General features: G+C 26.7%; 4 protein-coding genes across 7 annotated transcripts in view; 1 reads left to right on the forward strand and 3 right to left on the reverse strand.

Annotated features, from left to right (window-relative positions):
• The window catches only part of LOC126896428 (acetylcholine receptor subunit beta-like 1), a 35,021-nt gene extending 33,895 nt beyond the window's left edge, over positions 1-1,126 (reverse strand). The window contains exon 1 of the mRNA XM_050669208.1: positions 481-1,126. Within this exon, the coding sequence (XP_050525165.1) occupies positions 481-541 (61 nt within the window). The 5' untranslated portion in view covers positions 542-1,126. The remainder of the gene's footprint in view (positions 1-480) is intronic.
• A 2,967-nt stretch (positions 1,127-4,093) lies between these two features.
• Positions 4,094-7,073, reverse strand: LOC126896440 (uncharacterized). The gene is made up of 6 exons (XM_050669229.1): positions 6,833-7,073; positions 6,382-6,507; positions 5,993-6,201; positions 4,685-4,834; positions 4,474-4,526; positions 4,094-4,410 (listed from the first exon to the last, which is right to left on the reverse strand). Exons 1-6 carry the CDS (start codon positions 6,971-6,973, stop codon positions 4,250-4,252), a joined length of 840 nt encoding a protein of 279 aa, XP_050525186.1. The 5' UTR covers positions 6,974-7,073; the 3' UTR covers positions 4,094-4,249.
• Positions 7,074-7,223: 150 nt separating this feature from the next.
• LOC126896420 (uncharacterized) overlaps positions 7,224-21,633 on the forward strand; it is a 42,381-nt gene continuing 27,971 nt past the window's right edge. The window contains exons 1-11 of one of the 4 annotated variants that reach the window (XM_050669185.1): positions 7,225-7,343; positions 7,865-8,053; positions 9,064-9,167; positions 9,231-9,495; positions 9,564-9,792; positions 9,869-10,090; positions 10,163-10,447; positions 10,504-11,022; positions 12,560-12,756; positions 12,812-13,264; positions 14,221-14,768. In XM_050669185.1, coding sequence (XP_050525142.1) covers positions 7,868-8,053; positions 9,064-9,167; positions 9,231-9,495; positions 9,564-9,792; positions 9,869-10,090; positions 10,163-10,447; positions 10,504-11,022; positions 12,560-12,756; positions 12,812-12,925 — 2,121 coding nt within the window. In that variant the 5' untranslated portion in view covers positions 7,225-7,343; positions 7,865-7,867 and the 3' untranslated portion in view covers positions 12,926-13,264; positions 14,221-14,768. Of the gene's footprint in view, positions 7,344-7,864; positions 8,054-9,063; positions 9,168-9,230; positions 9,496-9,563; positions 9,793-9,868; positions 10,091-10,162; positions 10,448-10,503; positions 11,195-12,559; positions 12,757-12,811; positions 13,265-14,220; positions 14,769-21,633 lie in introns of those variants that run through there. The other 3 variants (XM_050669184.1, XM_050669186.1, XM_050669187.1) reach the window with 3 other exon arrangements.
• LOC126896448 (uncharacterized) lies at positions 8,973-12,569 on the reverse strand. The gene is made up of 2 exons (XM_050669237.1): positions 11,377-12,569; positions 8,973-10,119 (listed from the first exon to the last, which is right to left on the reverse strand). Exons 1-2 carry the CDS (start codon positions 11,949-11,951, stop codon positions 10,092-10,094), a joined length of 603 nt encoding a protein of 200 aa, XP_050525194.1. The 5' UTR covers positions 11,952-12,569; the 3' UTR covers positions 8,973-10,091.

Here is a 21,633-nt window from a genome sequence, read left to right on the forward strand (position 1 = left end):
TAACAAAATATAGATATTCAATACTATTCAATAATTGACAATATTTTTTTTTCAAATCTCTTATTAATAAAAATTCGAGTTAGTCACAATATCAATTAAACCAATGGTTCGGACTTTTATTATCTACTTAGGTCTCTTTAGAATCAACATTACGAAAACAAATTTTAGTTCTATTTTACATTTTTGTAAAAACAATTTCGTTAATAATCAATAAATGGCATGCAATTATAGTAGAAATACCAAAAAAGGGATATTTTGGCCATTTCCAAACGTTTAAATCTAATCCCTCTTAAAGAATATGCACAAACGTGAAAAAAATCATCTGATCGTTTTTGATGCGTTAGAACAATGCAATTTCTTTTCCATTTTAAACAATGAGTATTATTATGTAAATTAACTATTGATATATGTGTAAGGGCATCATAACATTGACTCTTACATCTAACCAATCGAACAAATTTTAGGTGTCTTGGAACTAACCTCGGATGAAACGTGAACAGATGAATAACACGGTCATCAGCAGTCCGGCGGAGGTGTTCATGTTTTCGCTGATGCCTTGTTCTGTCGTAGTGCGGTCGTTGTTTCACGTTGCATTTTTCTTCACGCTTCCAGTGATACGCACCACCTCATCGTCCGCACTACAACCGTTCACTCATCGTATACCGGCCATCGAACGAAACCGGACAGCGACACTGATCGCGAAGAACCAGAACCGACGGCATAGTGCGATAAGTGAATCTCTCGGTTTTCGTTTGCTCTCCAAGCAGGGCGGGTTAAAAACGGTTTTCTAAGCAAATATAACTCGACAAAACTGAATCGGATTCCTGTAATTGATACACGGTAACTGTTAATTTATTACTAACACTTGGCGTTGAACTCGTACGGCTTAAATTTATTGTAAAAACGAAAATCTAGTGGAGGTGCTGATGAAAAAATATTATACTATGATATTGTCCGGGTACACGATAATACGGCGGTAGCTCACAACACAAACCACAGACACCCCGATGTGTGTGCGCGCTCGTACAATGTTTTTGGCGTGCGGGCGTATGCGTTTGAGTGTATATGCGCGAAGTTAGAAGAGAAGATAGCGCGGCACGCCGGTAACCGGTACGGCCGATTGAGTGCTTGTAGGGCGCGGCGTTCGGGGCATGCGAAACGGCCGACGGAGTTCCAATATCGACCGGCAGCACTACCACCGCTACCGTGGAGAGTAACGCTCAGATGTACGCAGAGTAACCTCTCCTCTTCTGTTCTACGTGGTGCGCATCCCTTTCACTATCGGTCCAGTAAATCCTACGCCTTAATATGAAACGACGAGAGAAGAACAGCGAGGCCGATTAATCGAATCAACATTTATGTCCTGTACGATTCGAACATGACGCGTTTGTAGTCATTACGATCTAGATTTGGCATATGAATGGAATGAAGTAGTTCAACCCACACGTACACCTATAAATTTTCACGAACCCCTCCCAAACTAATTATCACTCCTTAATATTAAGACAGATGGCGACGCCACGAATGTGTTAGATACTTAAAATCGTACAACTGTTGTACGATTTTCTGCAGAATTTTCAAACAATTGCAACTCTTTTTGAAAGGGACCGAATAGTTTAAAAGTGCGACTTCTTTTTTTATCAGACCTTTAAATTAGATTAAGTTAAACTTGATACAATATTAATAACTAACATAAAATCAAATTCTATTACCGATATTAAATTTTACATAATTTACTGTTAAGTTGGATTTGTTTGCATTTTTTAATAAAAATAAATATTTAACAAAATTTGTAATATTTACGCAGAAGAGTTAAAAATTAATTTTAATACGCCGGATATCGAATAGTTTCCGAATATTCGGTCCATCTCTATTAACAATGTCGATCCACGATTTTTTAAATTTTACTTTTATGTTAAATTATAAGGATGTAGAAATAATATATCTATATCCCGGAAGTAAAAAACTAATAACAATACAATTTTTATAATAATAAAAATTGTATTTTTTGATACATTTTATAGTTTTATTCTTTTAATTAGGTGGGACTAGTGCTATTTTATAACAACATTTTTGGGGGTGCTAAATTAATTTCCTTTTTAAAATATTTTTATGTACTCAATAAATATCACCATCATCATCTATTAATGCAATGCCTTGTCGTTGAAGCCACTCCTCTGTGTTTGACGCCAAATTATTCAGTGAAACAAAAGACGCACAGATCATGAGTTCCAAAATATTTTCAAAATATTGATTCTTCCCAGTTTTTTTCCTTCCAAGATATTGATTCTTAAATCATTGTGTCGGTTGATGAGTCCGATTAACTTTATTTTTTTGATTCAATCACCTTTATTAGCTATATTTTTTCTCGTACTTCTTCTTGCTCATTTTTTTTCTTATCCATCCATTTTGTCATTTTTCTCCATATCCATAACTCTAATGCTTCTGTCTTTCATGTCAATTGTCCACGTTTCACTGCCATATAAAAGCACACTCCAGGCAAATGTTTTGACGAATCTTTTACGTATGCCAATACTCAGATGTTTATTGGGAGAAGCTTATTCTTGTTTTGGAATGCTTGCTTTGCCAATGCTATTCTTCTTCTGATGTCTAGTGTTCATTTGTTATTGGAAGCTATGATACTTCCAAGGTAGCAGCAAATATAACTATCTAAAATTTGTTACTACTTCAATTGGGGAGAGCTAAGCCAAATGTGCCTAAACCAAAATAGCATGTGTCATGTTATCCTAAATGAAAACATTTTATTAAACTATACGATTGAATATAATATTTCACGAATAACTAAATAAATATCAAGTCAAGATAGTCGATTAAGGAAAAATAACTAAAGTAATATATTAAGTACAAATCAATCGTCAATATTTACGGACGGCTGAGCAATAGCTTTCATTGGTCTCGTTTAATCTATTTATAAAATTACCTCCCAACTTCAGCACCAGTTTACATTTTTTTCGCAATAAAATTAACATATACCGATAAAATTTGATTGGTTACATAAATATTTTTATTTAATTAGAAAAATTATACTACATAAATATTAACACAGTCTGCAAAAATATGATAAAACTAAAACCAAACATAATTGCATAAAAGTACTCGCCAACTATCAAATTAGGTTTTTTTTAGACAATTTTTTGACTTTTGTTATTTCTGTCGAGATCTTTTTCTGATAAGTTTAGAACATATCTTTCTAAAATATACAGAATGATCTATTTATTATACACCACTCGATTACTCCCAAAATAAATACAATGTTTAAAAAAATATGTACGATTTTTTGGAATAATTACTTTTTAGAATCAACCTTTATAACTTAAAGAGATGGCAACATACATATTTGACTTGTTCATGCAATAAAAAATAATCTAACTAAGAAAATAACTGGTCGATAACAATTTTTAGACCAGTACTTAGGAAGTTATTCTAATTTTTATACCTAGGTGGGATGTAGACTAGGGTCAGGAAATGAAGTAATAAAAGTAGTATCACCCTCTCCTCTCTCTACCTCCCACTTGATCATGTGCTTCACCACTCATTACTTTAAATTATTAATAACTTCTAAAATACTAGTTCTTAAGTTTTTAAACTTAAAAACTTAATAAATATGTATGTTGTCATTTGAAAAATAAAGTTAACACCCCTTTATGCTATAATGGAAGATTCTAAAAAGTAATTGTTAGATGATAACTCAAAAAACGTAAACAACTAAAAGATATCAAACATTTTTTTTTCAATATTGTGTTTATTTCGAGTTATCATATGGTCTATGATAAAATAATCACTCTGTACAAATATAACAAAAGGTCATTATAATATTTATTTTAAAAACCAATTAGCGATCTGAGAACATTTTTCTAGAGGGGATAGAGGGTACTGATTTCAGTGTATTTTTCATATCAGAACTTTTTTTTTATGAAAGCCCCTTATAAAATTGAAAATTAACATAAAATGACACGTTTTTATCTTTATAAAAATACTTTTTTTTAATCTTCAGTTTAAAATACCTAAAAAATTAGACCATATATATTATTTTGAAATAAGGGATATGTTTGTTAACTAATGACTTTAATAATATTGAATGAATTTAAATTTATATTATGATCAAACAAATATAACCAGTATTTTGATAAGATATAAAATCTATTTCAATAATGAAAAAAATACAATTGAAAAATTATAGATAATATTTACATCTAAAAAATTATTTTATACATAGATAGGTATTTTTTCAAGAAGTATCATAGTCACTAGATTCATTTGATTCATCTTCCAGCACACTATTATAAAAATAATTTTCTTCAGCTTTTACTCGAGCTTTATATCTTGCATAACGATAATCATAATCTCCACTAATATTTTCTTCATCTTCTAATTCACTACTACTACTACCTAGACATTTAGTTACAAAATTGAATTATAATTGTAATAATCAAAGAATAACAGTTGTCTTACTATTTATATTTAAATGTTTTGATCGAGTAATCAAGTTTTCATAATCTTCATCACTACAAAATTAAAAATTTATATTAATTCTAAAATCTTTAATATTATGTGTTTTCAGTAACTAATCTTACAAATTTAAAATTATTACATAGTAATAATTTATTCCAGAGTAATTACTAAATTGTATACAATAATTTAAAAAAATTAAATAAATGTATACCTATTTTCAAATTCGTCTTCATCTGGATAATCATTTCGCCAATTACATTCATCATTGGAATCATCATCATCTTCACAGGGTGATGAAGCATCATCATTTTCAATATTATCACAGATAGAATAAAACTTATCTGAATCTAATCCATGTACACTAAACAATTAAAAAAATGTATTTAAAAAATTAAACTTATTATTATAACTTTTTTATGTTCAAAATAATCCAAAAGCTATTGCTTATACCAGAGAGAATGAAAAAACATCATTAATTATAATATTCCAAGTATAATAAATAATTAAACTATTTAACTTTTTCCAAAAACGAAAAAGGAAATTAGCAATTTAAATGGTTATATTCAACTTCAAAATTACTTTTAAATTTTTTTTTTTTATTATTTAGTCTGATCAAAGTTAGATTATTGGCATTAATCTGGCCAAAAATTTGGGCTTTGTTATGATTTTGAGGTTATGTAAAATAATTTTTTAAGGTACATTGCTAATTTAATTTAAAAATTAAGAATCCTATTTTTAAATCCCTTAATTTTAAAACCTTAGTTAATAGACTTGGTTATTCTCTCAATTTTTATGAAAAATTATACCAAGGTCTATTGATTATCTTGTTATATTAACTTTAAATAAATTTTACAACAATTATTACCATACTATAAGCAAACATATTTTTTACATACATGATTATTTATTATTAAAATTTGCTATTACTGTTACTAATAATTTTATATTATCATTGTTTAATCAATTTATTATAATTTTCATATTTCCAAAACATAAGCGGAAGTATGAACTAAATTTACTTTTTGGTTAAATATACATATTTAACAAAAATATAAGAATACAACTTGTTTTAAAGATAATGTTTTTTTTATCATATAAATTTAATATAAGTTCTTTAGGAAATATTAAAATATATATATAATTTTAGCACTAAATTATTAAATGAAAAATCATAACGAAAACTATAAAATACTTGTATTTTACACAAAAGTTTTTCTATAAAACTATATATTAGCTAGAATAAACATTATAAACTGAGTATGCAAACATTGTTTTTATTAACAAAAGTTAAATGAATTATTAACGGTAGCCCATGGTAAATTACACCTATGGCAAGTCCGCCCTTACATTAGTTATCAATATTAATTATTTTACAAGTTATATAACTTAAGATTTTTAGCTCTTAATTCACATAAAACAGTAGTTCTTAGATAGTTAAATCATTAATGGGTTAACAAGTTTACTTGTAATTAATTTTTTTTATTTAATTCCAATAAATTTATATACACAAATTATTTACCAGTCTATATCTTGAATATCAATGTTTTTTTCATTATTATCTGTAGTATAATATAAGTCATAGACGTAGTCAACTGATATTCCTTCATCAATGGATGGTCTAACTTCTTCATTTGCAATAATATCAACAACTTTAATTTCTGTATTTTCTTCATTTAAAGCATGGATAGGTATAGTGTCTTGATTAACAGCTCTTAGATTGCTAACTACCTAGAGTAAAAAAAATACAAATTAACATATGAAAAATAAATATTATTACTATATATTTATAATAACTTAGCCTTACGTTTTTATTTAAATACATATATTTATATACAATTTACTTTTAAATTACAAATGTATTTAAAAAATTGAATTTGTTATTCAATGTTTGTAACAAATAATACATACTTTAGAGCGTTCAGACTTGGAACGTGAAATTATGGTTTTTGAAAATTCATTTTTTTTAAATTTGGTTAAATCTTTCACTGATTTTCCATCGCGTGCATTTTTCAATATTTGAGAAATATTTTCATTCTGTAAAAATTCAATTGTTATATAAAATTTTATCTTATAATATACTGTACTTTAATATTCTGAAGTTTTATATGCTAATGAGTTAAAAGTAATAACAATTGACTAAACTAATGTATGGTCATTAAAAAACATATAAATTAAGAATCCAATACATAAATACTAAATTACTAAGTACCAACATCATAAAATATAACACCAATAGCCTAATTGATCATGGAACACAAAGAGAGTATAGTAGGCAAAAGCCTAAAACTCAAAAAGTGTATGTGCAGCCACTCAAAGCAAAGTAAGCAAATACTAAATTAATCATTTTTTTGGAACTTACTGTATCTTTTATAGTACCAGCAAATTTAAACACACAATCATATGTAGAACAATTACCGACTATTTTGAGTTTTTTATGGGAAATTACAACAGAATTAAAAGGATCTTCATCGTGACGCCTTTTAACACGAACTATAGACATTTTAAGAATATTAAAAAAATAAGCACGTGATAACAATGGTCTTGTTTAAAATGTATTTATACCTAAGAAGACTACAATTTTCTTAAATATAAAATATAGCTTAATAACATCTTAGAAGTGATTCTATGAAAACCGCTTAATTGTAACTATCCAATAAGAATCAGTTACCCGCGTGTGCGATATCGCAAGATTTTATCAGCATTGAAGAAAGATAAGTGTCATACGATAAGCGCTGATAAACACAAACAATCAAAATTTTCAAACTATGATTTATAATTGGTTTTTTGACTAAATTTAAATTACTTTACTTCGAGAACGTAATAATTTCGGTATTATTTTATTCTTAAATTATGCTTAATTAAATAAAAAAGTAAGACCACTTAAATATCATATATCAATAAATTAATTTTGGCTTCATTCAGTAACTCATTACTAAAACTATTTATTCGAATCTTACTTTTCTCCCTTATTTTTTTTAAAAGTATTTTATTCTTTGATAGTTCAAATATTTATATTTTACCCATTAAAAAGAAAAAAATTCTCATTTTAATTATATCTTGTATTTTAAATTATTTGATTTTACACGTCGCCTTTATTAGCTAATCACTTAATGCCGTTTTAACTATTATTTAAGAGACGTAAAAAACTTCTCATGATTATATGTGATCTAAGTTAATTCAATAATTAATTTCATTAAGAATTAATGTATGATTACCCTGAAAGTGATTTCAAATTAAATACTACACTACTATTTTTAAAAATACATTGTAATTGCATTTATAGAATTAAGTGATTAGGAAAAGAGGCTGAAGATGAGTGAGAATGCAAATGAGATACATAGTTTTTTGTTGTATCACTTTAAGAAGGTAATTAACCTTTATTTCTTTTCAGAAAATGGATATTTCTCTAAAATTTGAACAATTACCTTTTAAATCTGAACACTTGTTAACTAATTCAAAATATACACATGTCCATGATAATGATGAATCATATTTTATCTCGTGGAATGACTGTGACACGTTAATTTACCCTTTAAACATAGAAACTAATATGTCAATATTTGAACTTTCAGAGTTTGTGGTGAGATAAAGTTATTTATATATTTTTTTCATTAAGTAGGTTATTTAAAATCTTATTAATTTTTCTAATAATATGCCACTCATTTCACTACAGTTCTTCTTCTTCCTCGCCTTAATCCCAACTACTTAGGGTCGGCCACCCTTATCTTAAACTTCCACTTGAAACGATCTCCCACATCAGCTGTCCTCAAATCGCATTCAATAGCATCCCTCCATCTCTTTTTTGGTCTTCCTCTATCTCTTCTTCCTTCAACATTCATTTCTATAACTGTTCTTACAGCTCATTTCACTTCAGTTATTAAATTAAACTAAAAAATATAGATATATAGTAATAAATTATAATAATTATTTCATTATTATATAAAAATATAACAATTAAATTAATTTAAAATTAAAATAATTTCATTGTATAGTATTATTTAAGTCTTTATTATCTTTAGGCATATTTAAGGTGAAATTCACGAGTTAAAACCCCTCCCATGAAGGAACGGCTTAAAAATATTAAATTTTAATATAATAAAAAAAATTATATTTTGTATTAGAATGGATCGAGGTAAATTAAAATTTTATGGGTTCCCTTGTAACTAGATACCTTTAGTTTGAAATTTTTAAGTTGTATTTTTCTTTTACAGTTCTCAAACTAGGTGCTTATTCCATCCAAAACTTAAAAAACTATATTTATTATTAAATAAAAATTTATTTTAAGGTAAAAAGAAAATAGATGAGCCACTTCAACATTTTTATGTATTTACATCAATATTTTGAACAAAAAGCTCATGATCAATAATAATTATATATTAAAAATATCATTAATCTTATGCCCTTTTTTATTGTTGATTAATAATTGGTGATATAAAAATAAGAATTTTAATTTAATTATAACATATTTATTCATAGGTACCCTATGATTCATTAAAATATTATTTATAATAAATATTATATTATAATAACACAATCAAAAGTTTTCATTACACTAATGTCATGCAATCATATACTAATGATAAATTTTAGGTATTATCATTGTGCTGTTCTATTGCTGCAGTTGTAACTTATAAAACAAAGGCTTATTGCATAGATCAAAATGGAACTGTCTTTAGTCTAAAAAAAATTCACAGGTTTACTTTTAATAATTAATTTAATTTGTTCATATTTTGTACAATTTTTTTTTTTTTTAATAGTGATTCACCAGATTTATTTGATTATTCTGTAAATTTTCAAGCTTCTCAAGATCTATCACCAATATCTTTTAAATGGGTTAATATTTTTGCACAATCGTGTGATTGTAAAGTTCTGTCTTCATCTAGTTATTCTGATGGAATTGCTTTAATTATGGAATTTGATGGCTGGATAGTATTACAATTATTAAAAATAAACATTGATAATGAAAATGTATCCACAATTTGTAATGCAACTATAAAACAGATTTTACCATTAATCAAAGCTGTACTATGCCTTGTATCTTATATACTTTACCTTTGATTATGATTATAATGTCAATTTTTTTTGTCTAGAATTTATATGAAATCAATTATTTTGGATCATTTATTTGGAAAGATTATTTTAGTAGAGAAAATTTACAAGCATTTTTAAAATCAAATAAATTAAGTTTTAAAGATATTTTCTTCTTGGCCTTAAATAATTACAAGGTATATCTTTTTACTTCAGACACTAAAGATAAAAAAATTTTGGATTTTTTCAATTTTCCACAAAAAATAATTCATATACAGTTTATTGGCTCAGGTAATATACAGGTTACATTTCATGTTAGGATAATAATTTTAAAAAAAATTCATTAAACCAGAATAATCCTTTTTAGAATCAAAGAAACTTTTATGCGTATCGGAAAATGGGATTCTAATATTAATAAATTGCAATAGAGATTTGACTCCTTCATATATATATCTTTCTATTGATCGAGTAGAATGTCTTTTATTTGTTTATAACAATATTCTTTTAAGTGATGGTTTTAATCTTCTTCTATTGACACTAAATGAAGAATTTTCAGGCTTTACAAGAAAAGTAATAACTTCTTTAAAAGGTCATATTGCTATTATTTTTGTAATTCTTCTAAAAAAAATTAGAATAAATTGAAGTTATCTTATAATTTCAGGAGTTTTATCACTGAATAAATTAAAAAATTGTGTAATTGCCACTACTCGGCTTAATCAAATTTACAAATTGTCACCAATTAATCAAAAAATAACTGAAAACAAAGAACAAAAATATGATTTAAAACTTGATGATATATTAACAGACATAAAAAAAGTTTGTGAAAATTGTGAAATATTAGAATCTCAAAATAACAAAATAAATTTGTACATAAATGCAATTTCGTTAGTAGCTAGAAAAAAGTTAATTGTAAAAGAAATATCGGTTAATCTTTTGATTTACTCAGGTGAATAAGTTTATTTTAATTAATTTATTTTAATGATTGAATTTTTTTTTCTATAGGTCATAAAGCTGTAAAATTAGGTGGTTGTGAAAATGATTATGTTTTTATGATTAAAATATCAACTATTTCTAAATGGTTATTTATTTCATCAGCAGTTTGGAAAATGTTTGTACGCGTTACAGATAATAAAAACTATTCTTCTTACAATAGAATTTACAAAATTGAAACTAATTTTTTCAATTGTAATCAAGCGCTAGTTTTTAAACATTTTTTACCTAGGGAAGTAGCTGAAAATTGTGTAAATGGCACAGTTATTTGCGAATTTGTTTGTGAATTACCTAAGATTCTTGGATTTGATTGTCACTGTTTATTTATAAAATTAAATCCAATTCAATTAAATGCTTTATATTTTGTTAAAGTTGAAAGACCATGTAGAATACCATTTATCAATCCTATTTTAGATCATTTTAAATATACGTTTAAATATCCACAGCAAATATCTTTACCAGATTGTTTAAAAATAATTATGAATAAAAATAGGCATAGAATGACTAAATCATTTTATAATAATATAACTGGTAAGTAATTGGATATCACAAAATGATCAAAATCGAATAAAACCAATTGAGCCGTTCGCTGCAATAATGACCTAAGTGACAAATCATAGTTTTGAGAAAACAAGGTTTAAAGATTTAAAAGTGTATTATTTTAAGGAGAAGGACGAGAATTAGAAAACTAAGTTTTTCAAATGTAAGTAGCAGTATCATATAATGAAAATTTATGTTCAAAGAACTAAAATTTTAATGTTTTAATTATTAAATAACCGTTTAATTATTAAATCACTTAGGTCGTTTTTCAGGCGAACGACTAAAAGTTATTGATTTTTTCAAATAATCAGTCATAAAATTATATTAATTATAATTATTATTCACTTTTTATGAGGTATAAGGAACCAATGATCTTTAACTAAGGCCCAAACTTCATCAGGTATTTTTTTAGGATTCGGCAGTTTGCCACGATTTTCTGTAGCTTGGGAAACGCCTTGTTTACAAAACCTTAATACGGTCTTCATTCTGCCATCGCTGATTTGATATAAACTAATAAGTAACTCTTTACACACATTTATATCTTTTCCATGTAATTTTAAACTGTACTTCCACGAACACTCTCGGTTTTTTGTTACGGGAGCCAGTTTATGACGTTTAACTCCTTCACGATGTGCACAACTCATTAAATAAGTATCCTGTTTTTCTTTATCTTGTGAAACATAAAAATTTCTAAAAAACTCTTTTTGGGAATCTCTATTAAAATTTGAAAAACATTGGGCCCGACAACAATGTTCTATCTTTCTAAACTGTTTGCGAGATACATCATTTCCAGCTATATTTTTATACGCTTTGCCGCTGTTACGTTTATCTTTTCTTTTGTTACAAGCCCATTTTCCTCTTTTTAACCCCGGATTGTCACTAGCCATGGAAGTTGAAGTTGTTGATGTTGATACATCCATAGCTGTTATTCTTCAAGTGGATAATATTAAACAATAGTTATTTATAAAAGCCTCTGTATACTAACGCACTATGCTAATCAGCTGTTACACGGGAATGCAACTGTGAATTGGCGCAGCGCTTTCATTTACGCGCCTATATTCATTTGTTCACCACGGCCTCAATAATTGATATTTTTTTATAAAATTTGGTAGGGGTACTTATGAATAGTTTATCTACCCGTTTCCAGTGTCGCCCGAAAAACGACCTAAGTGACCTTAGGTCATTATTGCAGCGAACGGCTCAATTACTAAATAATGCAAAAATTATTTTAGAAAATTTAATAAAATAATTCTTAAATATACACTTTTTTTATCAGAAATTTAATACCAAATTTTAACTGAACTCTTAATATTAGCGACTACATAATTAAGTTGCCTGATTGCCTATTTAATTAAACTAAAGTACATTATTTGTTTATATTCATTTAATTAAAAAAATTTTAATGTAACCAATTTCGATTATAAAATAATTAGTTTTCAATAATCTTTGTATTACTTATATTTGGATTTTAACTCATTGCTAGTATTAATGACACTTTAAATCTACTTAACAAAATTTTATTTTTTAGAACAACTTATTAAATCATTTAGTTTCAATTTGTTTGATAAAATAGTTTCAATTGTTTTGGATGATAAAACAAGTTCAACCATTTTTTTGGAAAGTCATGATTATTATACTCTAGTATCAGTTCGTAATGGACTGCTAATTGAATTATGTGATCAGCAATCAGTTATTATTAACTATACAGTTTTAGCCAACATTCAGGTAAACTTTTATAAGTTAATTTTTTAGTATATAGATTAATATTAAATTTTTTTAGAAAAATATTTGTCTACTGGAAGAATTGCCATTAAAAGATCAAAATAATTCCAGTGTTATCAACAATATTATATCCAATGTTCAAAAGCAAATAAGTTCCAATTTACCCATATAATTAATTTATTTAATTGTATAATAATAATTTAATTTGTGTATGATATATAACAATTGTACTGAACTTTTTGTATTTATTGTATAAAGTAATATTACGATCTGTTAAAAATAATAAGAATGATTATAAACATACAAATGACATAAAGAACTCGAAAATAATCCAGTAACAGAACTTCAGAATTTTACTCTGCAACTAAAGATCTAAAGTAGGTCTCTAGACTCGTTTCTTTATAATCTATGAGAAATATTTTGAGGAAATGAGTGGAAAGACATGAAGTTAATGTGAGAAATTTAAAAAAGGAACAGTTTTTTGTGAAATTATTGTAGTGATCTTTGACAAGTAAGTGTTACTCGCCAAAAAGTAACAGATATTTTTAAGTTGCTATGAAGAGTAGCATTTGTTATGTACCTATAGAAACCTGTATTAAGTCTAATGATTATAAATTGAATAAGTCCGGATAGTAAAAATATTTGCTGGTTTAGTATTTATATTTCATAAGACAACAGTCTAATTATTGTTTTATACATGAGCATTCTATTTTGTAAGATTAAATTTGATTTTAGTGTGTCGTAACACAGTAAAATGAAACGTAGAAGAAGAGTAGGATGAGGATGTGGTGCCTGTTGTCTAGGTATTCACGTGCGTGTTGTCGTACAGCANGTGGTGCCTGCTGTCTAGGTATTCACGTGCGTGTTGTCGTACAGCAGTCACCGTGCTCGGCTGACACTCTGGGTTAGCTGTGGGTGTCGAAAGGCTGTTGTTATAGGAAGGGAATAAGGGTAACACCTAGGTATGAGGTGCAAACGAAATGCAAGACACAAATACCAGGTGTACGCAAAAGGAGCCCAAAGTAAGAGGTGAAGACGAAGTGCAAGACACAAGTACTTCAGAGAGAGAACGGGGTAGCCGAGTATAAGGTGCAGACGAAGTGCAATACACAAGTACTCTGAAATGTCGAGGAAAAGAGTATATAGGTTAGAAAAGGAATAAACAAAGACTTTACTTTAAACAGTAAGCCGGACAGCGACAACCGAGTACTGAGACTGATGAATGACACAAGGCACTGGAGTCGACTGACCACGATGGTCAGGTCTATTGGGTTTTTATAATAATTAGAACTATTGCCGATTTGGCAATAAATATTATTTGTTAATTCATCAGTCTCAGGCAGCGGATGTGCTGTCTGTATTTTATTAAAATAATTCTCACGATTATGAAAACGTGACACAAACACAAATGTTAGTCAAAGTAAATGAAGATGAGTCTTAAGTTGCTTACATTTTTGTTTTGTATAGTTAGTGTTGGATACACATCGGTCGAATATGCTGTCAAGAAATTGTTTTGTGATTATTCATGTTATCGTTGTGTTACATTGAGTTGTTGTCGGTTTTCTCTCTATGTCAGTATTGTCGTCGCCTTCTTAACGCTTCTTCTGCTATAAGCTCTATGGCATTATGCGAGCCAGTAGTTTTGTTTTTTTTTTTACTGTAAAAGAAAATATCACCTTTGCGATTGTCGTACCCTGTGCGCTCAGTTTATCGCCGTTGGGTCTATATATTTTCTGAGATACATCACAATACCGTTGACAGCATACTATATACATTGGTCAGCTACTTGCATTCGACTTCAATTGATCCTTTTAATATTCAACATTATCATCAACCGTTTCATTTAGCAGATAAGTATAATGCTTGTTCATTTATCTTTCTAAGACTCAATTGTATAATTTATTATTTGTTTATATTATAGCCTTAGTGGCATTAGTATTAAGTGTACCCCCATTCACATTGGTGTTTTTTAAGATTTTATATTTCTCGTATAATACATTTAATTGTTATAATTATATTTTGTAAAATTCATTGTACATTCAAACATACATTCCACTCGCCTTATTCCTTATCCTCGACATAGCTAAAAACTTAAGACAAAACAAATCACGAACGTTAACGAACCCGTGTGAATACCACCGAGCGCTGCGTTCACACATTGGTACTTCGAGCGAGGATAAAGAATAAGGTGAGGAGTGTACTTGGCAATCCAAGTCGAATGCAAGTAGCTGACCAATGTGTACAATATGCTGTCAACGGTATTGTGATGTATCTCAGAAAATATATAGACCCAACGACGATATACTGAGCGCACAGGGTTCGACAATCGCAAAGGTGATATTTTCTTTTACAGTAAAAAAAAACATCACACAAGAATGATGCAGACACCGCATATTATATATATATATACAACTAAAAATGGAAATTTAAGCTAGTTTGAAAATTCAAAGTCATATCTCTTAATTTGGGAGGCAAAATGATTTTATATTTATATTCAATTTAAATTAGATTCATGTAACTATAATAAAACTCGGTGGACTAGTTACTATGGCAAACTCTTGTAAGATATTTTGTTATAAAAAAGTTAAAGAATATAAAGGAGAATTTTAACACAAAAGTAGCATATTTTTCAAATAAAGTTCCATTTGTTTTTTTCATATAAAAGTATATTACAGAAGCTTAATTTTAAGGTATATATAAAAGTGTCAGTATTTCCGAAATATTTTCAAAAATTAAATTGAAAAAATTCTACTTTCTATACTAATATTTAAAGTTTTGAACCCCCTGTATAAAGGAAAATAGTCAGATTTAAAAAAAAAAAANTACAAAAGTTTAGATGAAAAAATTCGATAAATAATTTTAGAAAAGTTATCAATAATGTAGTGCGACCGGCTTGATGATGACTTTTTAACGATTAAAAAACATTTTAAATTATGACTTAATCTAAGATAACAAGAATTATAGGCGAAAATCAAGTAGGGTCTTGCTCCACAAAATGTTAAAAAAAAATATTTATTTTTATAAAAAAAAAACGGTAGCACAGTGGGGTCGAGGCACAGTATAGAAGTGGCATAGATGAGATAAGTATAGATGATATCTGACAGTGATTAAAATCACTATGATAAGAAACGCTTCGATGCAAATCTGTAGATAGTGTTTCCTTTAGAGAAATTGGTGAAATATTTTAAAAGCAACATGAACTCTTATTTCTTTAATTATATCCTGATTAGTAGTTCTTTGATTTTAAAATATAATATATGAATAAATACTAATTATAGTTTTTAAATTTAGTATGAAATTGTGAGGCCAGCTATGATGTATGGTTAATAGTGTTGGGCGGTTGATAAGAAAGTAGAGCAGAGAATAAGTGTAGCAGAGATGAGAATGCTTAGTTGGATGAGTGGAGTGACTAGAGAAGATAGGATAAGGAACGAGCATATAAGAGGAAGTATAGGTGTTGCGTCAATCGTGGATAAGATGACAGAAAATAGACTTAGATTGTTTAGTCATGGTATGAGGAAAGAAGAATCGAAAGCTGTAAGAACAGTTATAGAAATGAATGTTGAAGGAAGAAGAGATAGAGGAAGACCAAAAAAGAGATGGAGGGATGCTATTGAATGCGATTTGAGGACAGCTGATGTGAGCGTAGAAGATGTGGGAGATCGTGTCAAGTGGAATCTTAGGATAAGGGTGCCCGACCCCAAGTAGTTGGGATTAAGGCAAAGAAAAAGAAAAATATTACCAGATATTCCGGTGGCAATTGACATAATATGATTGTTATTTCGGAATGTACAATTTAGCGTTTAGTTGGGTTTAAATAATATAGCGTCAAATCAATTACCTACTCTATCGGTTGTATCTCAATATACACTACACTTTAATGATACAATAAATAAATAAACTCACACATACACACATATGCATTTATAACATTGTGTCTAATGTAAGTATAACATGATAAAAAGTAACCGTAAAATGAAAAAAATGGAATATAAATTTTATTACTCATATTAAATGTAATGTAACTCGAAAAATATTTGTTTAAATGAAAAAATATAAGATTATATTTTTATTTATAATTGTCTTTTAAACAACTTTTGTGCGAAACTTTTTTTTGTAAGTTAAATATTTTTTTTTGAGAAAATTAAGAAAGCTCATATTTTTGAACTTTTGCGAGGATTTAAAAAAAAAGCTCAATTCCAATCTTGAGGACTATTAGTATGTCATTATACATATTTTAATTCAACTTTTAAAAAAACAAAATTTTTTCCGCAATTTTTCCTTTGTTGACTGGCCTAGATGTCAATTTTAAACTTGTAATTGAGCTAAAAGTTATGGTAATATATTCAATTTATTTTACTATAAACTTTCATAAATCTTTATCAAAAATTTTTCATCAACTTTAAAGAACCAAAAAAATAGGTTAAAATTGAAAATTTGGACTGATTATTTTTAACATATTAAAAATCAAATCAGTAATAATTTGAAAACAAATTTTTTTTTCTTTTAATTATTATTTTATATATATAATTAGTAATAATATAAAAAATTAGAAGTGATAGAAATAGTCTACTTGCAGATTTGAAAACAACGCGAAAAGTTGATTTAGAAAAGTATATTTTTGCTTCTGATGAAAGTTCCTTGTAGTCCAGTGCATTTTTTTATAGTAACAAACAGTTTTTATTGAAAATTATTGTATCAAGCCCTTTAAATTTTTATACACGTAAAAGTAAAGCAAAATATAACTTCTTTATTATTTTTATAATTTCTCCGTTTAAATTACAATATTAAATATCAATTTCATACTAAATTTAATAATTATAATTAGTATATATTCAAATATTATATTTTAAAATCAAAGAACTACTAATCATGATATAATTAAAGAAATAAGAGTTGATGTTGCTTTTGGAATAATCCACCAATTGCCTAATTAAAACAAAAAAAAAAAAAGTTTGTTGGGAATTTTTTCTGCTATTCTGCAAAATTACTCCTTCGTTGACTAGAATGAATCATTAAATAGAAAATTTTATGAGAATTAAAACAATGTTATTTTTAAGATTAATATGCAGTCAGAAAGTTTTATAATTATTATTTATTGTAAATTTATCAGAAAAACTCATTATTTTTTGCATTTTTATCGTAATAGAACACTTAAATAGAAATCATAGTAATCATTTCTAAGTAATTTTTGATATTTAAAAAGATTCTACTATTGAAATATCCAGAACTGAATTAATTTTAATGATTTACTTTAACTAAAAAAAAAAAAGTTAATATTTTGAATCCCTCTTGTGGGCAGGTAAAGGGTTAGATTTATAAAAAAAACCAAATGATAGATAAAGACATGCATCTAAATAAAAAAAAATATACTGATTTGGTCATTTTTGATAAAGTTATAACAATTAACAAAGTTATAAGTTTTATACACTGGACTACAAGGAACTTCCATCAGAAACAAAAATATACTATTCTAAATCAACTTTTCGCGATGTTTTAAAATGTGCAATTAGACTTTTTCTATAACTTCTAAGTTTTAATATTATTAAAAAATAGTTTTTACATATAAAAAAAAATAATTAAGAACAAAAAAAATTGTTTTAAATTAATACTGATTTGATATAATATTTAATATTAATTTGATTATTAATAAGTTAAAAATAAGGAAAATGACATATTTAACCAATTTTGTTAATCGTTTAAAGTTGATTGTTGTAAATGTTTATAAAAAAAAAAAAAAATTTATTTTACCATAACTTTTAGCTCAATTGGTAAGTTTGACATTGACATAATTAAATAGAAAATTTTATGACAATTAAAAAAATTGTATCGTTAAGATCAATATGCAGTCAGAAAGTTTTATAATTACTATTTATTGTAAATTTATCAGAAAAGCTCAATATTTTTTTGCATTTTTATGGTAATAGATAACTTAAATAGAAGTAATAGTAATAATTTCCTAGGAACTTTTGTTGTTTGTTGAAAAGATTCTATAATTGAAATATTGAGAACTTAATTAATTTTAATGATTTACTTTAACTAAATGTACCAATCAAAACAAAGTTGTTAAAAAGATTTACTCAATTGAGTTTATTATAAAATTTGATTATATTTGTAAAAATCAATTGTTAATTCAGGAGAAAAAACAATCATTTTTTTTAGAAATGATTTATATAGCAACACGTTAGAAAAAAATTTGAATATTATAGTCTAATAGTAGCACACACAAACAGAGTAATAAAATTATTAAATTACAAAGTAAAATGATTTAATTTTGTAGTTGAAACCTATCATATCAAACTTCATTCGTTAATAAATATTTTGAAAACATTAGAAATTAATGATTTTAATTGTCTTTATGGAGACGATGTAATAACTAACTGTTTAATTGATAAATTAGAATTTTTTTTTCAATTTTTGAGAGTAATATCTTCAACTAGATACGAATTGTAGTAATTTGACGTATTGTTGAAAAAAGTAGGTCAAGTTAGAGCAGAGAAAATAAATGATAGTCACAAAAAAATATCTTCTCGGCTTTGCATCGAAGCGAAAACTTAAAATATAGTAAAATAATTTTAATACGAATAAGAAATTTCTTCTTGCAAGGGGCGACTAAAGTGATGGGATCCTTGATCTTTATTGAAGTTATTGAATCTAAATGTGATAAAAATCAAACGAGTTAAAATTTATACTAACTTAAAAAGAATTAAGAAAAAATGCAAAAAATTCATTGCCATATGCGGGTTGGAACCTCGTACCCCAAGCGTGTAAAACATAAATTTTACCAACTCGGCAACCGTACGTTGCTTCCGGCGGTTGAAAAATTGGCTATTTAAGCTAGTTCAAATTTCAAAGTTATTTTTCTCGACTTAAAAGAAACAAACATATTTAAATAAGTTTAACTATCTATACTATATCAATTTTAATTTATATAATATTTATGAAAATCTGTACTCCCCTTGTCAGGTATTTTAAAATAAAATAAAATACAAAACCCAGAATTTTAACACAAAAATAGCATATTTTTGCATACGGTAGTCATTTTTACCATGAAGACAAATCCAGAGGTCAAATTTTTTTTTTTCACATTAAAGTATATTACATAAGCTTTAATTTAAGATATATTTAAAAGTGTCAGTATTTCCGGAATACTTTCAAAAATTAAATTGAAAATATCGTAGTAACAATACGCATGTTTAAAGTTTTGACCCCCCTTGTTAAAGGGGTATGATCCGATTTACAAAAAAAGCGTGCCAGATGAAAGGGGTATATCAATATTTATTATAAAAAAATAATAATATAGATCCATACATTTTTCCAAAAGTTATATAAAATATAAATTAAATAATATAACATATAAAATCGAGATTTTTTTCACGGAAATCGTACGTTTTTCTTTAACTTTGATGTCCGTTTTCACCACGAAGACAAGTCCAGAGGTCAAATTTTTTTTTTTCAAATTAAAGTATATTACATAAGCTTTAATTTAAGATATATATAAAAGTGTCAGTCTTTCCGGAACATTTTCAAAAGTTAAGTTGAAAAAGTTCTACTTTCTATACGCATTTTAAAAGGTTTGCACCCCCCCTGTATAAAGGGAAATGGTCCGATTTTAAAAAAAAGTATGTCGAATGAAAGAAGTATATATAAAGTATTTATCATTAAAGAATAAAGTTGATTCATGCATTTTTTAAAAAGTTATAGCAACATAATGTTAAAAAATGTAAAATATAATATCAAGAATTTTTTCACAAAAATAGCATATTTTTGCATACGGTAGTCATTTTCACCATGAAGACAAGTCCAGAGGTCAAATTTTTTTTTTTCAAATTAAAGTATATTACATTAGCTTTAATTTAAGGTATATATAAAATTGTCAGTCTTTCCGGAACATTTTCAAAAGTTAAGTTGAAAAAGTTAATTTTTTGTAAAAAAGTTACCATTTTGAAACCCCATCCTTTGGGCTGTTAAAGGGTCAAATGTTCACAAAAATATATAAAATGATAGGTAATTATCTAAGGTATCTATAAAAAAAAAAATTATATTGATTCGGTCATTTTTTAAAAAGTTATGGCAATTTTAAGTAAAAAAAATTGAAAAAATATCGAAAATTAGCGATTTTTAAATTTGTAATTTTTTGGGTGATTTCCCCCGTTTACGGTTGGGGTCCAGGGGAAATTTTTTTTTTTTTAATTTAAGTGTATTACATAAGCTTTAGTTTATGACATATATAAAGGTATCAGTATTTTCGGAACATTTTCAAACTTAAGTTAAAAAAGTTTATGTTTTGTAGAAAATTTGCCTTATTGAACCCCCATTTAAAATATCACATTTTGAAAAAAACTATACCAAATGGTTGGTAAATGTTTAAGGCATCAATATAAATAAAAAATTATGTGCATTTTTTTATAAGTTACACTAGTTTTAAGAAAAAAATTAAAAAATTACCGATTTTTAAAATTATAATTTTTTGAGGTATTTCCATATTTACAGAAAACGAGGGAATTTTTTCAATTTTTGAGGGTAATGTTTTTGACTAGATACAATTTATGATATTAAGTATAGTGAGAACTAAGAATAAGTGGTAACAGACAAACAAAAAAACTCATAATTGTAAAATTAATACCTTCTCAGCTTCGTTTCTACGCTAAAGCTACTATCATTTTATGAAATCCAAAAATATATTCAAGATGAATTAGTTGCTCTCATTTAAGAACTTTTAAATAAAAAATTGTAAATTTTACAACATATAATATTTTAATTAATTTCTAACCAAGATTATTTTTACCAAGTCTTTATTATGTTTTTATTAAATTTCTTCATGAATTATAATATCTTATGTAATTATAAATATTATGTAGAATCCAAAACACATTTCCT

Source organism: Daktulosphaira vitifoliae, unplaced genomic scaffold (genome assembly GCF_025091365.1).
Source record: "Daktulosphaira vitifoliae isolate Bord-2020 unplaced genomic scaffold, ASM2509136v1 Scaffold_1, whole genome shotgun sequence".
Taxonomy (NCBI): domain Eukaryota; kingdom Metazoa; phylum Arthropoda; class Insecta; order Hemiptera; family Phylloxeridae; genus Daktulosphaira; species Daktulosphaira vitifoliae.

What these genes read in the sequence shown, in the direction of transcription:
- LOC126896448 (XM_050669237.1), bottom strand. Translation starts at nt 11,951, where the DNA reads ATGGATGTATCAACATCAACAACTTCAACTTCCATGGCTAGTGACAAT. An exon ending in TTCCTTATACCTCATAAAAA is followed by an intron (nt 10,120 to 11,376) that starts GTGAATAATAAT and finishes AATTTTTTTTAG; the next exon opens with AAGAATTACAAAAATAATAG.
- LOC126896440 (XM_050669229.1), bottom strand. Translation starts at nt 6,973, where the DNA reads ATGTCTATAGTTCGTGTTAAAAGGCGTCACGATGAAGATCCTTTTAAT. An exon ending in CCAAGTCTGAACGCTCTAAA is followed by an intron (nt 6,202 to 6,381) that starts GTATGTATTATT and finishes TTTTTACTCTAG; the next exon opens with GTAGTTAGCAATCTAAGAGC. An exon ending in GATATTCAAGATATAGACTG is followed by an intron (nt 4,835 to 5,992) that starts GTAAATAATTTG and finishes TTAATTGTTTAG; the next exon opens with TGTACATGGATTAGATTCAG.